At 38.7% G+C, this 16,741-nt stretch overlaps 2 protein-coding genes across 2 annotated transcripts; both read left to right on the top strand.

The window, feature by feature from the left end:
- The first annotated feature begins 41 nt into the window (after nt 1–41).
- Nucleotides 42–6,534, top strand: tut1 (terminal uridylyl transferase 1, U6 snRNA-specific). Its single transcript, XM_088438185.1, has 10 exons — nt 42–219; nt 667–857; nt 946–1,152; nt 1,446–1,560; nt 2,351–2,475; nt 2,559–2,785; nt 2,881–2,990; nt 3,515–3,637; nt 3,847–3,939; nt 4,416–6,534. Exons 1-10 carry the CDS (start codon nt 144–146, stop codon nt 5,501–5,503), a joined length of 2,355 nt encoding a protein of 784 aa, XP_088294311.1. The 5' UTR covers nt 42–143; the 3' UTR covers nt 5,504–6,534.
- Nucleotides 6,535–13,575: 7,041 nt separating this feature from the next.
- Nucleotides 13,576–16,527, top strand: LOC148409643 (pancreatic propolypeptide YG-like). The gene is made up of 4 exons (XM_088438945.1): nt 13,576–13,745; nt 13,836–14,026; nt 15,771–15,851; nt 16,270–16,527. Exons 2-4 carry the CDS (start codon nt 13,848–13,850, stop codon nt 16,292–16,294), a joined length of 285 nt encoding a protein of 94 aa, XP_088295071.1. The 5' UTR covers nt 13,576–13,745; nt 13,836–13,847; the 3' UTR covers nt 16,295–16,527.
- The last annotated feature ends 214 nt before the right edge of the window (nt 16,528–16,741 follow it).

Genomic DNA, 16,741 nt, shown 5'->3' with positions numbered 1-16,741 from the left:
CCCGGAACGCTTTTTAAGGTGGACCCGGAAGTAACGTTTGTTTCACGTTGGAGGGAGATTTGAGAGGCGCATGGAAAGCGGTGTTTTCTTTTGTTTATTTTTGATTTTCTAATGAAATCGTGCTAATTTATCCCCCCCCCAACATGGAATATGAAATCGACATAAAAACCACGCCAAGAGGTTTTCAATGTGTCCTGTGCAACGTCAATTTACCAAACCGTAAGAGCTTTGTGTTTTGCTATTGTTTTTACATATCAAAGATTAAACTGTAGATATATGGAAGTCTGTTATAAGTAAACTTATGTAGTTATCGAGGAACATTCGGAATCCGGTTTATATTTTCATGCAACACAAGAGAATTAAAAAAAAAAATCCACAATGAAACTGAGCATTAGTTGTAATGCAGTTTGTAGTTTACCTGGCCTAAGTTAAAATTTCCCTGGCGTGCATTCATAATAATTTTTTGCATGGCAGTACTGTCCAATCAAATTTCAGCTTTAGCAGTATTGGTTTTCTACACAAACCAATTGCTTCTTATTTGAATCTGTCACTGTACCACTACTGAAACAATTCCATGAATGTAACTACTGATCAATAGGTGGAAGCCTGGTTGCCATGTGAATCTTTTATCATTGTTTTTGAGTCATCTTTGTCCCTCTGCTTCAGAGCCGAGCGTGGATCAGCATGTCAAAGGGCGAAAGCATCAAACTTTAAGCAATGTGCGAACCACCAGGAAGACCCAAGAGGAGCACAGCGTGTTTGTCAGCGGCATCAAGCCGGACATCTCTCAAACTGACCTGACAGACTACTTCCAGCGATTTGGGACAGTTTCTGATGTGATCATGGACAAAGACAAGGTCGGGTGACTGATTCATATTCTATGAGTTCAGTTTTTTTTTTTTCCTGCATTGAATTCTGCATTGTTTTGACCCTCTGCCTCTCCAGGGAGTCTTTGCTATTGTGCAGTTCAGCGAGACAGAGAGCATTCGGGCAGCCTTGGCTTGTGTGGAGCACAACATGAAAGGTCTCAATCTGCGGGTCAAACCCAGGGAGAAAAAGGAATTCAAGTACATCCCAAAAAAGAAATCTGACCTGCAGAATCTGCAGCAAGTTCTGGACTACCTAAAACCTCAACTCTGTCAGTTGCCATCTGTAAGTGATACGAAACACATTCTAATGATGGGTCATAATGTTGAAATCAAATAATTACATAATTACTACCATTAGTTTTATAATTATTTGTTCTCGAACGCATTCACTGCCATTGGCGACCATAGAATTAAAGATCCATTGTAACTAGGCTGTCAGTCTAGTTAGTAAACCGGTCCTTGAACTGACTAAATCCCTCTAAAACTAGCATAAAACCCCTTTGTTCCTACCAAGGTTTACAAGTAGTATAAAAGCGCCTAGTGTCTTGTGTAGTATTTTAATTGGATGTCCTTCAGGTCAATGCCCAGATGGAGTTCATCGAGAACCGCTTCCAGCTTGGGGATAGTGAAAAGAAGGCCCGAAACCTGCTCGTGCAATTGTTGCAGGAGGTTTTTGTGGAGTTTTTTCCAGGTATGCGCAATCCATCCATCATTCACTCTACCTCAACCCTAAATAAACTCGGATAGCTGACGGATTGAAAAATCAGCCATAAATAAATACTATTGCTCCGGTGGACTTCGAAATAATATGTAGCCATTTCAACCAGAATACAAAATATATAAATCGAACAGAACAAAATTGGGTTAGGTTTCAATACAACATCGCCCTCTTCCGGCGTATACACGGCATTTCATTGCCAACCGCCACACACTCAATTTTCATTTGGCAAGTCAAAGTTTCATGACCATTCTTTACCCTAACACTTGAAAATCTTTCAATAAATGTATAAAAACTTAGGATTGAATGCTCAGATTCATGATAGATACGCAAAACACATCCTTGGGATTCAGTTAATTATTTGTGACGTTTCGGCAAGTTATGTGTCATTTTGCAACATTAAGTAAGTGTGTGGCAAGCCAATTTAGCTTTTTGTCCACATGCTTAAATCCAGCTAAAGGTCTTTAAATAAAGCCAACATTAAATACATTAAAAAAATTGTATTTGTGCAGAATGACCTGTGAAAATTGAGGTTTTATTTTTTTAGCCTATTGCCTAGCTCTAATAACTACTAAATGCAGTTGTTTATGTAACATGGGTTCATGTTACAATACAGCAACACAATATTTTATACTGTAAATAATCACTTTTTGATTGGTTATTTACATTAGAAAAATGAATACTCCATGAATTAAAAGGGGGGAAAAAACGTTTTTGTGGAGAACGCTTTCAAATGTTCTCTTCTGTCACATATAATTTACAGACAGCCAAATTCTGCCATTCGGCTCATCTGTCAACACGTTTGGCATTCATTCCTGCGATCTGGATTTGGTTCTGGACTTGGAGAACACTAAAGTCTTCCAGGCTCATGCCAAAAAGTCATCAGAGGTTTGACATGATCAAAATGCATTGAGTGGTGAAATACATTCGCATTTTGGACTTTGGAACGATTTGCCCGCCTCTCGCCTCAGGCGGCCGAGTGCATGTCAGACGACGGCCGCTCCGAGGACTCCATCCTGTCCGACATCGACCTGTCCACGGCGTCTCCCGCCGAGATTCTGGACCTGGTTGCGGCCATCCTGAGACGCTGCGTCCCTAGCGTGCACAAAGTTCACGTGGTCAGCAGCGCCCGCCTCCCAGTGGTCAAATTCCACCACCGTGAGCTCAACTTGCAGGGGGACATCACAGTCAACAACAGGTTCACTTGTTTATTATTTTTTTATTTTGTACTCTTTTTTTTCTAATTTGTTCAATGAATGCGTTAATAAGCGTTTTTTTTTTCCTTCACATCAGATTGGCCGTAAGGAACACTCGCTTCCTTCAGTTGTGTTCAGGTGTAGAAGAAAGACTGAGGCCTTTGGTGTACACAATACGCTACTGGGCCAAACAGAACCAACTTGCAGGTAAAATTTGAGCATTTTTAGTGCACCAGTGCACACATTGATCTAATTCCAAATTCAAATTCTCTTTTTTTTTAATGTTGTTTCATAACACGGCCAGCAGATAGCAGTAGAACTCCACTTTGTATTTGTCCTTTTACACTCACGTCATGAGGTCAAGTTTTACCGAACAAATACAGCTATGGTATGTGTTCTCTTTATTTAGCAACCCCCCAAAATTTCCCTCTTAAAATTAGTCCGTTGTTTGTTTTTTTTTCTTTCCCTATTTAGCTCACTAGACAATAAATGTTTTTGGTATACATTCATACAATTAAGAATTTTTGCATTCGTTTTTAAGAACCATATTTTAAATGTTGTGAAATTGTTTGTCAAATGAATGAATAATAATAAATTAATGTTCCCATTAAAACGAAATAAAACAAAATTTGTTAAACATCAACTGCTGCAGTTCTGTATAACATCCACATCTTCACATCTTGGACTGGGCCTGTACTTACTAGTAGTGTGTTTTTTGTGTTGTAACTAAGGTAACGCCAGTGGTGCTGGTCCACTGCTCAACAACTATGCTCTAACGTTGCTCGTCATCTTCTTCCTGCAAAATTGTGAGCCTCCCGTTCTCCCATCCGTAGAGCGCCTTAAAGACATGGCCTGTAAGTGTGGAATCTCTTTAAAATAGTGAGCCAATCACGGTGATGCTACAAGACTAAAACAAAGAGAGGAATTGTACTTTCTTGTTTTCCTTATAGAGCATTTTTCAACTACTACAACTGTAAATGTTTACATTTACAGCCATACGGTACATTAAAAATATATTTGCAAGGTTGACTCCAATGTGTGACAGTGTGTGTTGCCCTTGTAGGTGAGGAAGAGGAGTGTGTGATTGAGGGATGGGACTGCACCTTCCCCAGTCAGCCCATCGCCGTGCCCCCTAGTGGAAACACTCAAGATCTCTGTAAGTCTTTTTATCTATGCCAGTGACGTATATTGACAGGCAGAATTGATGCGTGCTTTTCCTGAAGGTACAATTCCACTCAAAAGAGAATTGAAACTATTTAGTGCTGCTCACAGGGAGTAAGCATTAAGCATGTGTTAAAAACAATCACGTAGCTTTGTCTGAGGTAAAGTCTGTTTAGCTTCATGCTAACTGAACAATGAAAACTGCTGTAGGCGGCCTAATAAGTAGAAACCGAGCGTTACAGTATTTGTATAGGCTTAATTCCGGTGCACCTTATAGTGCGGAAAATACGGTACCTTTTATTTTATGATCTAGATTAATGTATTGATTGTGGTTAAAAATACAAGGGAGAGGATCTTGGGTGAAAAAAATCACATTAAATATCCAGAAGGGAAAAAATGCAAGTGTTTTTTTTTTGTTTTGTTTTTTTCCCCTCAGCCCTAAAATGAATTCCAACATGTTGTTTCTACCAGGCTCCCTTTTAGCTGGTTTCTTCTCTTTCTACGCCAAGTTTGATTTTGCAAGTAGTGTTATCTCTCTGAGAGAGGGGCGTGCAATCCCAGTCACAGACTTCCTCTGTCACAAAGAAAATGGAAAGGAAAAACCCATTAAGCCCCATCAGAGTGGACCCAAACTGGGGCCCCTCAATGTTCTGGATCCGTTCGAGCTTTCCCACAACGTTGCGGGAAATCTGACCGAGCGCTCTCAGAGATGTTTCCAGAAGGCATGCCAGGATGCTGAGAAGTACTGCCGAAGCCTCCAGTATCTACGCAAGTCCACCAAAGGGAAGTCTTGGGGGCTGGTGCGTTTATTCACCCCCAGCGGCGCAGTCGCACAAAGCAAACCGGACGAGCTGAGCATCAACATTCCTTTCAAACCGTCCTCGCTTCCCGAAGACCTCCGCAGTCAGCTGATCGAGGCGGGAGATGATTTCCGCTCGGTGTGGTTCCAGAAGGCGTGCGCTTCCGTGGAGCGGGCGTTCCAAAAGGTTCTCAGATGCCACCTCGCGGCCTCCTCGGGTTTCGGCTCGTCGGAGGATTCGGCCGCAGGCGCGTCCGCGGAAATGGAGACCAGCTCGAGCTCCCTCAACGATAGTGCGGAGTCCCCCGCGAACGGCGGCGCGGTGGGCGTCAAGCGCCGACTCTCCACCGACAGCGACGCATCTCTTTCACCTCAAGGCAAAAAGCCGAGAATGTCCAAAAGGAGCAAGCAGGAGCCCCCTCATTGGCTGTGGATGCAGAAACACAGCGTGTGGGCCAGCAGGAGGAAAGTGAGGCGCGAGCTCATCAAAGATGCGGACCAGCGGCCCGAGGGCAGCTGCATGGAGCTGGAGGCCCAAGTCACGGATCGCATCATTGAAAAAGAAGACGAGCTCAAGGAACCGCTGCAGTTCAAGGTCGTGCCCCACATGGTAGGAGAGACAGAGAGCACAAAATTAGTCTTGAAGTTGGAGCCGTGCAGCGATAGGGCCGGAGTTTTTCACGATTTTGTTCATTTCCTGGAGGTTTTCCTGCCCAAGATGGTGGAGTCCATGCTGGACAAAGACGCAGGTGGCCAGTAAAATTTTCCATCACTATCGTTTTATTTTTAATTTTTCTTCCCAAAGTGTTTGACTACAGAATGGGGCACAGAAGAGCCAAATGAAGCTTCATGAATCACTTGTGATGTTTTTTCACTCCTCTGGATGGCACTCACGGTTCAAAGGGGCACTGGAAAATTAATACCTTTCCAATACATTCACATGTATGTGTAACAAAAGAGCAGCATCTTAAGGAGTAAAACAGTATCACAAGTGCTTCATGAAGCTTCATTTTCCCATCGCTCGAGCACTATGTGTCATCTATTTTTGTATTACGCATCAGGGCCTCTCCTAAAATGTACTCTCGCTTTGACTGGCCACGATTCATATACACTTACTCACAAAAAGTGAAAAGTTTTTTTTTCTCTTTTTTTCAATTGTGCTCCCACATAAATTAGAGGATCAGCCTAAAATACAACAAAATAAGGTTCCATGCCAGTGGCACCACTGTTTTGCAGATATATTTTGACCCAGCGTAACCATATTGGCGTAACGTTTATGTTGGCTGTAAACCTACTGTCCGAACACTAGAGGGAAGCACTGATTTAATTTTGACAAAAAAAATAATCCTTTGCGTCCTTGCTTTCTATGCCTTCAGGAAGTGACACCTCTCAGTTAATTTAATTATGTGCATCTTTGGGCATGTTTATTTGCTGTATAACATGAGAAGATAAGTTTGTAAAAAAAGCAAAGATTGTTTTCAAAGAAATTGGCACTCTGTTATACAATATTTTCATCTTATCCCTAACTCTCTCGGGATTCTGTTTTGTGTTAATGTGTATTAATGTAAAAGTGTGTTTAAAATACCTTTCTTAAAAAAAATCATGCCTAGAAAATGTGTGTGTAAATCGGCTGGAGGTTTCGTCAGCTTTAATTGATCATATTCTCGATTTAGCCAAGTTTTAAGTTTGTGTTTAGTGCATTCATGACAACCACGCTGCTCTTAAATTTTGATGCTCTGATGGCAAAACCGTGAAGCAGTCTCGAAAAAAATAAACACATTTGTATAGCGATGTCTCACGTTTTAAAGTGGGTCATGATATTGGCAGATCAGAGATTCATTTAACTCGTTCAATCCTTAATTTCATGTGTTATACAAGAGTCTTGGACATTCAATCCCAGTTATTTTTTATGTATTTAAAAAGCGCTTGAGTATGAATGTCTTTGCTCTGTAAAGACGTATACATATGTCTTTGAGATTGCATGATTTAATTGTCCGGCTAGGTTTTGTCAATACAAGCCAAAAGGCTTACCGCTTATGAAGCACAGACAAATGAGAATAATGACTTAGTCAGGCAGACGCTTTTATGGCTGCAGGTGAGGGATGCCCGGCGCTCTACCGTGCTGATTAATGTCATTCATCTCATTTTTAGGCAAGCGCAGACATGCAGCAGCGTCACTGGACTCGGATACCTTATTTAAGAAACTGATGGTTTTGTGACTCAAAATGGTTATCCAAGAACTGAGCCTAAAATTACAAGGATAAACAAAAAAAAAGTCTTAAAAATGTCGGTTAAATCGCCATAATCACTTTATTATTAATATACTCTCATTACCCTTAAAAATGCTTTCAAATTATTTGATTTTTTAAAAATAATATATTGTTCTTGCTCAGGGAGGTGCTACTCCAAAGCATTTCCTCTCTAATGCTTCCGGCGATTTTGATATTACCTTTCTTAGTGTTATTTTAAAGCCACTATTGATATATGAGCAGACTTCCTCTGTTGCACCTCTAAGCCAGAAAGTCAAAGTGATTGATGTCAAACGATTTGTCTTCACTATAAGTTGCCCCAAACAAGGAAACCGATTTTAACTACCAATGTTGATCCAAAAGTCCTTGAATTTCAACCAAAAGGATTTCATTTATTGATTGGTGAGTAGATGGTTTCATTGGACATGTTCATGTTGAATGGATTGTGCTTGTTTTAGTTACTTCCCAGAATCGATTTAGGTAGATCCATCGTAACATGGACAGGAAACGACACTTTCTTCCCAAGTGAAAGTGATGGCCGCTTATGTGAGACGTCCATGGCTCCTAACAGGTATTTTTTTTCCCCACAACTTTCCTGTTCATACTGTATTTTCAGCACTATAAGGTGCTCCAGATTATAAAATGCACCTTCAATGAATGGCCTATTTTGAAACTTTAAATATTGAGCGCACCGAATTATTAGGCGCATAGAATAGAAGCTGCAGTAGTGGCTGGGGTTGTATTATGCATGCACTAGATGGGGCTGTACTAAAGCTAATATCAACAAAAGAATCCGTACAGTCGGACTTTTCAATCATAAATTAAGAATCGATTATTTGTGGAAAGTATTATTTGAAGAAGGGGGGCAAAACTCATGAGTCCTTTAAAAGACTTTAGATTGAATCCAAGATGTACCAAGAGGTTAAAAGAATATAATTATGATTAAATTCTGTATTAAAACTATTTTTTAATCAAATTGAAACCAAAAACTTTAAAATACTGTATATTGTTTTGTTTGAACTAATCAGAGGTGACAAAAGATATCACAAGTGCTTCATGAAGGTTCGTTTGTCCATTGTTAGGTTTGGATTTGGGCAAAGTAACAAAAAGGAGGAAATTAAGTGAAAAGTTTTTTTTTTTTTTTTTTAACTCATTCAATGCCGGGGACATTCATTCATAGATACTTCAGTATCGATGTAATACTTGTCAATCCAGACTATCTTTTTGGTGTGCAAAATACAGGCCATAAATCTTGTTTGTTTTTCTAACAGTAATTTGTATCTTTATATGGGCTTTAAAAAAAAATCTTCGTTAAAGATCCAGGCTAAATTAAGCTCCCGTCTAATCTAAATGATCATATCATTAAACGTCCTTTACATATTACTGTACTTTATTCCTACTAGCCGTAGTTTGGCGCCACCTTGTGGCATCACGAGGCAGTACGTAAGAAAATTTGTGAATAGCAAACGCAAATATATTAGCTTCTGATCCACAAATAGTGATAACGGACTCATAGAGTATATATCAAAAGTCCATGTCGACTACTTCAAATACTCTATGTATCATAAATAGTGTCCCGACTAGCGAAATTGAGACGCACTCCCCAAATCGAATCATCAAGCTTTTTCCCAAAGCCTCAAAAGGCCGCTCACCTGCTCTATCCATCAGAGTTACCTGAAGCTGCCGGCCTACTCATAAAAGCGTCAGTACGTCGGCCGCCCGCTGTAATTGGCCCGCTCTGCTTTCCAGCAAAGACAAATGGTTCTTAGTGAGGAGCAAGCTTGAGTAGTCTCGCTCCTCTTGGGACGCCGGAATGGCGCGAGATGCCGCTATTTGGGAAAACAACTGACGTGTACGCTCGCTGCGTTTATGCCGGTAAATAGACAGTGTCCATAACGTACCGGCCCGGGGAAATATGACGAGCTTTTCCCAGCGGTCGCTCAACACTGACGCTCGGAGGATCCATTTAGACCACATACGTACTGTGTATATGGGCATGTATTATCATCAGTGTTGCAGTGACCTCAACAAACACGTGGCCATACAAAGTACCAGATTTTTTTAAAATAATGGCCACTAAAAGGTCAATTTTTTTTTCGTTTGACATTTAGTCGATGACATCTTAAAAATTGAGTAACATATCTCTCAAAGAAGTGCTTAGATTACACACTACTATTTCCTCGCTCCTCAAAAACTACTGGATTAATGCTAGGCGCTATGCTAACATCCTCTTCATTAGCTGCAACTGGCTGGCCAAACCAATCATTTCAACCTTCATGGGGACAAATAAGATACGCTTCTGAAAAATATTATTAGCGCTGGCTTGTGACTCTAAGCAAGAAAAGAGAGCAAGTGCATAACACATGCTAACCTCTACGCTAACACGAAAAGTACCGTATTTTCCGCACTATAAGGCGCACCGGATTATAAGGCGCACCCTCAATTAATGACATTTTTTAAAAAAAATTTCCATATTCAAAGCGCACCGGATTATAAGGCGCACCCTCAATTAATGACATATTTTCAACCACAATATAGTAATACTCAAAGTAATAACAATAATAATAACTCCAAACTCTCAATAGCATAATAATGTCAATATGACCAACATTGTTCAACTGTAAACAGGTAAAGCTTACTTTATCAGTTCATTCCCCATCTACAAATCTTAATCTCAATATTGATCCATATATAAGGCGCACCTGATTATAAAGCACACCATCAGCTTTTTCTTTTTTTAAAAATAAGGCTTTTAGGTGTGCCTTATAGTGCAGTGCCTTAAAATACAGTAACACAAGAATAAGTCGTTTTTTACTAATTCAAATCCACAAATTATATGCATGGTAAATGTACACTATATCATGGCCATGAGTTAATTTTTCTTCCCCGCGTCATGTCTATGTTTCCATATGGCTGACTGAAAAGCACTCTGTTCATATTAGAGCTTCACTGACGAGATAAGACGAAATAAAAACACATCATTTCCCCTTTTGTGCGCATTTGACAGGAAGGAGTCGGATTCTCTCCCAGGAGATTGCGCTCGCGTGTGTAAACCGAATCGTGCAAATAGAAGTCGCTTTATCTGGAGTTTGAGGGTAACGAAAAACGGTCACATTTCTGACAAGGGATCAAAGTTGGTCAAACTGTGATCAAGTAAAGTTTGTTTCCTATTAGCACTTCTCCACGGGAGGGTTTTAACTTAGCGCTAGCGGCCTGTGACGAAGTTAACTGTAGCCGCTTTTCGCTTATCTGGGCTGTTGACATGCAAACACTGCGGACATCTAATGAGTTTGTCCTGTGCACATCGTTGTTTCTTCCCATTGACTTTTATAGCACCGGAGAGTCAACGCTGAGATGTTGATTACTGGAGTAGAATTAAAATGTTCCGGAAAAGCCACTGTTAGTGCCCCGAGATGGAACGTTACCGCGTAACAAGCTCATCCCTTACCACTTAAGGCCTTTTTTTTTTTAATTTCAATTTCCTTTCTATTGGACTGTTTTTTTTTTTAATATAAAACTAATGTTTTTGAATGATGGCGTAGTAATTGCTGAGAGATGATCGGAGCAATAAATGCGTAATCTTAGAGTCCACTTACAGCTTTTTATGGTACGATGGTGTCCACTTTAACTGCTTGTTTATTGCCAGCAGGAGGTCCACTGAGGCCACCACTTGGGATTTCTGCCCAAATCACGTTGTGCTTTTGATAAGGGCAAGGAAACAGCCCAAAGAAAAAAACGTGTTTTTTTTTTTTTTCCACTATTCTATAAACAGCATATGACTGTCATGGTGTCTCATGGGAGCCCCCCCAGGATACGTACCACGCAAAAACCTGACTCAATACAACTACACAATCCAATCCTTGTACAGTATTTTATTCTTTAAATCAAAAGGCATTTCACTTCAAATGGAAAATATTGAATAAGACAGTGGGGAGCTGAAATTTCACCCAGATGGTGACACAGCCTCTTAATTATCGTACTGGAGTGTGCCATCTTTCGGCTAAAATACTCTGAGAATGATGTGGAAGAAAATGTGGCTCAAAAAAATCAAAATACCGCGCAAGTGTTAAAAACAATGTGTTGTATACTCAGTTATCAGTGTTGCTTATTTGCTAAGATGAAGTAGTGCAATTCCATTGTATTCCAATTAATTGTAACTTTTACATGATCCTATCCGTTTTAGTAATATTCCTCTTGTGAACAAGGTTGGACTTGGACGTTGGTTCAGCCTGCTTGCTTCTTTTTTTGAAAATAATGCTGTGACAACCTCAGCTAACAGAAACTGATGTTAGCTGTAACAGGTACTGCCCGCTAATCCTTGCAAAGTAATCCTTCCTCTTATTTATTTTTGTAAATTTTTAACTCGTCATGCTAACACATCTAGCTTCTTTTTGGCAACAGTAGTTACATAAATAAACTAACTTATACTATCACAGTTCAATATTTTTCACATAATAGCTGTATTAAATTACATAAATGTGGAGACCATTTACTGGCCAAAACTCGAGGTGGTGTGACTTCATAATTTGTTTATACATAATTTGATAATTCAACACTCCTATCCACAATAATAAACACGTTGCTATTGTTATATCGCTGATGGTGTCAATCAACTGTGAGCATTAATATCTTTCTAATGGCCAAATTTTTATGGCATCTTTTGTCTTCGCTCCCATTAGAGGTGGACTTGTGGGTCTCATCATATCGACTACAATGATTACTTCTAATGTTCCATGGGTAATGATCTAATTTCACCTAATTGGTCCGAAAATCATTATTCTTTTACACCAAAGAATTATGATGATATGAATTATAATATAAAATGCATTTGATTAGTGATTTTGTATTTCTATTCTTGCCACTGGCATATAGTGACAGGGTGACAGGCACGTCTGTGTCCTCGATTTTACACTTAGACCCTTATTTCTAGGGGGGGTTTCTTCTTTCCTCTCGTGTAAAAATAAAAGAATTATGATAAAATTGTTTCGCCAAAAACTTCCTCCCGCTTCCAAGCAAACATTATGTGTCCCGAACACAGCTAGCAAAACATCACCGAGCGATTAAGCAATAAAAAAAATAAAATAACGCGATGCAATTATCAAGGGATAGGTGCACAATCTCTAGTTCTGCCGTGAACGCAAACAAACGAAAATGCGCACGACGATAAGTGCGGCTTCACATTTCAGGCGTCCTAACCGCAACAGCAGACTGTGAAGATTCAAGATAAACTAGAGCTCCTACGTAGGTCATAAAAAAATAATCGACTCGTCTGAGCGCCGGAGAGATATTTTCAATTTGTGTGTGCGCGTGTGTGTGCTGGCTGGTTGAAGCTGTGGATACTAGCTAGGTCATTGAGAGTTTGAAACGGATAATTACGCATGAGCCCGGGTCAAATTGACCCAGGATGTTATTACGATTTCAGAGAACACACGGATATCAATTAAGTATTGCCTTTGTTATTTTGTGAAAGATTTTGATACTTTTGCATAACCGCACAACCGGGCGGGTCATATTGACCCCTAGACATTATTGTTGTTCTTGAAAAGTGAATGTATACCATTTAAAATGTTTGATTTGGGTTATACACATTTTTGACACATTTGACTAAACATTTTTGACTAAACAAAAGGTTTTATTTGGATTTTACACAGTTCCGACACATTTGGGTCATATCGACCCAGAGTCGTTCATGGTATTCTTGAAATATGAACATAAATCACGGGGTAAAACAAAATCTTCGATTTGGATTATACACATTTTTGACACATTTGTGTGACTAAATATACTCTGGGTCATATTGACCCAGAGTCATTTTTGCTATTTTTGAAAAACGAACATTAATCACTGGTTAAACCAATGTTTGATTTGGATTATACATATTTCTGAATTTCTAAATTTACTTTGGGTCATACTGACCCAGAGACATGATTCCTATTCCTAAAAAATGAAGATAAATTACAGGTTAAAACAAAATGTTTGATTTGTATTATACCCATTTATGACACATTTGTATGACTAAACACGACTTGGGTCATATTGACCCAGAGACAATATTGCTATTTTTGAAAAATAAAGATAAATTACAGGTTAAAACAAGCTATTTGATTTGGATTATACATATTTCTGACACATTTGAGTGACTAAATATACTCTGGGTCATATTGACCCAGAGTCATGTTTGCTATTTTTGAAAAAAGAACATTAATCACAGGTTAAACCAATGTTTGATTTGGATTACGCACTTTTCTGGCCCAGGGACATTATTGGTATTCTTGACAAATGAACATAAATCACTGGTTAAAAAAAAGTTTGATTTGGATTATACACTTTTTTGACATATTTGGGTGATTAAATGCGACCCAGGGACATTAGTGCTGTTCAAACAAACTTAACAAGAGGGTTACGATATTTCAACAAGGTGTTTTAAAAATGTTGAGCGTCTCGTGTAGCTGAATGAATTCATCAAAATCCATGAAAATACTCCTGAGGTTGATAACGTGCAAAACCACCATTACACATCATCCTGAACGAATGGATGATGCGCAATGCGCTGACGCGTGACTTTTTTTCCTCGCCGCCGGAGCGGCGGGAAAGTGAGAGGTGTGGTTTGGTGTTAGTCAGCTGCACGCATCAGGTATGCGCGCCTCACTATAAAAAGCCGGCCAACGGAGGAGAGCAGCAAGTCAGGGCACCAGCAGCAGCATCAACCATCCAGCTCGCTCCCCGAGACTTAAAAAAAAAGACCAAAAAAAAGTAAGTTTTCCTCAGTCTTTTGACAATTATTTTGACTTCTTAAATGTTTTGCTGTAGATGACTTTTGAACGCGCGTCGTTCCCCTCCAAGGTTCCATCCGCCATGCCGAGAACTTGCATGATGCTGGCCACGCTCCTCTTGTGCTTGTTGGTTTTTTGGAGCAGCTTGGCCGACGCCTACCCTCCCAAACCCGAGAGCCCCGGCAGCAACGCCTCCCCGGAGGACTGGGCCAAGTACCAGGCCGCCGTCAGGCATTATGTCAACCTCATCACCAGACAGAGGTGAGGACGTAATATAGGACAAAATATAAGTAATTTTTGGTATTTAATATGATGTTCTGTTATTGTTACACTGCTGCCAAATGCACATATTAAAATTGGGTGCTCAATCTTCATATATTATTTATTTTGGGTTATCTTCATCCATTTACTGTATGCGTTCTTTCCGATTTTGAGTAGGAATTTCTTGGGAAGAAAACCGAGCGATGACGAATGCAAAAAAAATAAATAAATAATGATTTCACTCAAGTAGTATTGTCATTAAAAAATGATACTTTCAAAGAGACAAAATATGCACAGCAACTTCTTAATTAGCCTTCTCTTTGTCCTTTTTGTCGTCATGTGTATATCAATCATTAACTTGCTTACTTGGCGGCCGGTAAAATGATTCTTTGACGTCTATAGCCGTCCATGGCAGGGAATGTGTTGCAAATGCATGGGAGTATTTTATTATTCACTGCAAGTAATGTTTATGTTTTTCATTCTTCAATAATATGCCAGTGGTGTATAGTGACATATAGTTCATGTGTAAATTCTTCCAATTTTTTCCACGTTTACACATATATATATATATATATATATATATATATATATATATATATATATATATATATATATATATATATATATATATATATATATGAATGATTATTTTTTTCAATTGGACCATCTAGAGACCTAAAATTGACCAAATCCTCATAATTTCATTTGCACCCAAATCTTAAAAAAAAATGTGTTTGCATCAATTAGTAAAAAAAAAAAAAAAGCATCAATTTTAGGGTTTTTGACAGACAAAATTGTGTTTTTTTTCTCTGCAACCCTCTTCTCCATGCTCAATTCTACAAAAAAACAATTATAAGAATTGGAAATTAAAACCTGTGTCTCCAAAAGTCAATTAATTGACAAATAATGGACTCATTAATCTATTATTAAAATAATTGCTTCTACATAATATGTTGATATAATATTTGTAATAGCTAGGCTAGTCAAATTTAATTCTTCGAAGTAAGGCATCATTTTTATGGAAAACTTTTTTTACGTCACTCCCAGTGTTATAAATCAAGTACAACATTAATACATTTCCTCCCAAAAAAAGTACAAATACATAATTTTTCACTACCTTTAAGTGTAGCACTCCGATGACAAGTTCCTGCAATGATGTATTATTGACCAACACGGGATGGCGGTTTTCTCATATGGCCGCCTTCCGCCATGACATCTTATACGACCAATTTTGTGATGAAGCGTCTCGGTCTAAAAGGTTAACAGCTCCCTAATCAAATCCGTAATCTCATATTTCAGCTTTGCCAAACATTACATCAAGTAATAAAGTGGAAACTGGTCACACGAGTACAAGAGTACACAATAAAACAAATACAAAAAAAATGGGAAGTGTTATTCCGTGCTGCAGGCATCATTTATACTTATGCTGTAAATTACGCACACTGGATTTGTCTTAAAACAATTTCATTGTGAAATTTAAATGGGTAGTCCATTTATTTAGCCATTTCTAGTTCTAAAAAGGTACTATTTTGTCTAGATTAAACTCTTGAAATTGCAGCCAAGGTATTGTTAGGTTTAATAGCCCAGCCTCACGAAAATTTTAATATGAGGAAATAATAATAATAAAGTAGTTTTGTCATGCTGACTGCCTCATTATATTATCAATTTAAAAAAAAAAAAAAAAGCGATTCGAGCCGTGAATGAAAACTATAACAAATACTGTAATACATGTCATTTTGTCCAGATATGGGAAGAGGTCATCCACAGACCAGGCGATGGCATGGTTGCTTTACGGCGCCGATCCGAGCCAAGATTCCGAACCACGGTGAGAGATAAAGATTCAGATAATTCAGTAAATTACATGAAATGTTATCAGTCCAGTTTCATTTATATACAGATTTTTAAGCAATCTATAAGGTACACACTCCTTCAAGAGCTGCTGTCAGCCACCGCTCACACCCAGATGCTCACATGCAGATGTCCACACCCCAACAGGGCCCGCCTCTCAAAGGCACACGCGCAGAAACAGAAACTACATGTAGTTTTGAATATACATGACATGCTTGCATTTTTTTAAACATGTACCATATTTTTTGCATTTTTTTTAATAAACTAATCCTAAATGGTCCCTGAATTTTCAGTTATGTTTTTTTTTAATTTAGTTGTATTGTTGGCTGCACATCAAGAACTCACTTCGGTGCACTTTAATAATCAAGCTACTTTTTTTTATTTTTATTTTACAGTTTGGACTACAACAGTGGGTGGTAATTGACCCAAGTGGCGACTCATCCGGAAAAATCCAACATCAATCAAAAACGCTCGGAGTTCACGGAGGGGCAACCTACAGCGAATCAAATCTTTCAATTTCTCAATATGTATGCATGTTTCTTGTTCTGTTTGTCTGCTATGCTTCTCTTTGTACACCTTTTTGTTTTCTTTCCAAGAGTGTAAATAATTTGTATGAGTAAAATAACTAACTTTACAATAAAGAAAATAATGGCATAAAAATATTGACTCGATAGTTTTATTCAACAGTTTTAAAAGAAACGAGACATTTTGCAGAATTAAATTATTTGAAATAGAATACATGTCGTTTTTGTTTACAATAAACGTCTAATCTAATTAATACACGACTTCTAAAAAAAGACCGTGTACAATATTTATTACATGAATGTAACGCAGGTTCTTATCGCTAGAGGTCACTGCCGCACCAAG

Source organism: Hippichthys cyanospilos, chromosome 17 (genome assembly GCF_059441005.1).
Source record: "Hippichthys cyanospilos isolate Australia breed blue-spotted pipefish chromosome 17, RoL_Hcya_1.0, whole genome shotgun sequence".
Taxonomy (NCBI): Eukaryota; Metazoa; Chordata; class Actinopteri; order Syngnathiformes; family Syngnathidae; genus Hippichthys; species Hippichthys cyanospilos.
This window is presented reverse-complemented; position numbering and strand designations above follow the sequence as displayed.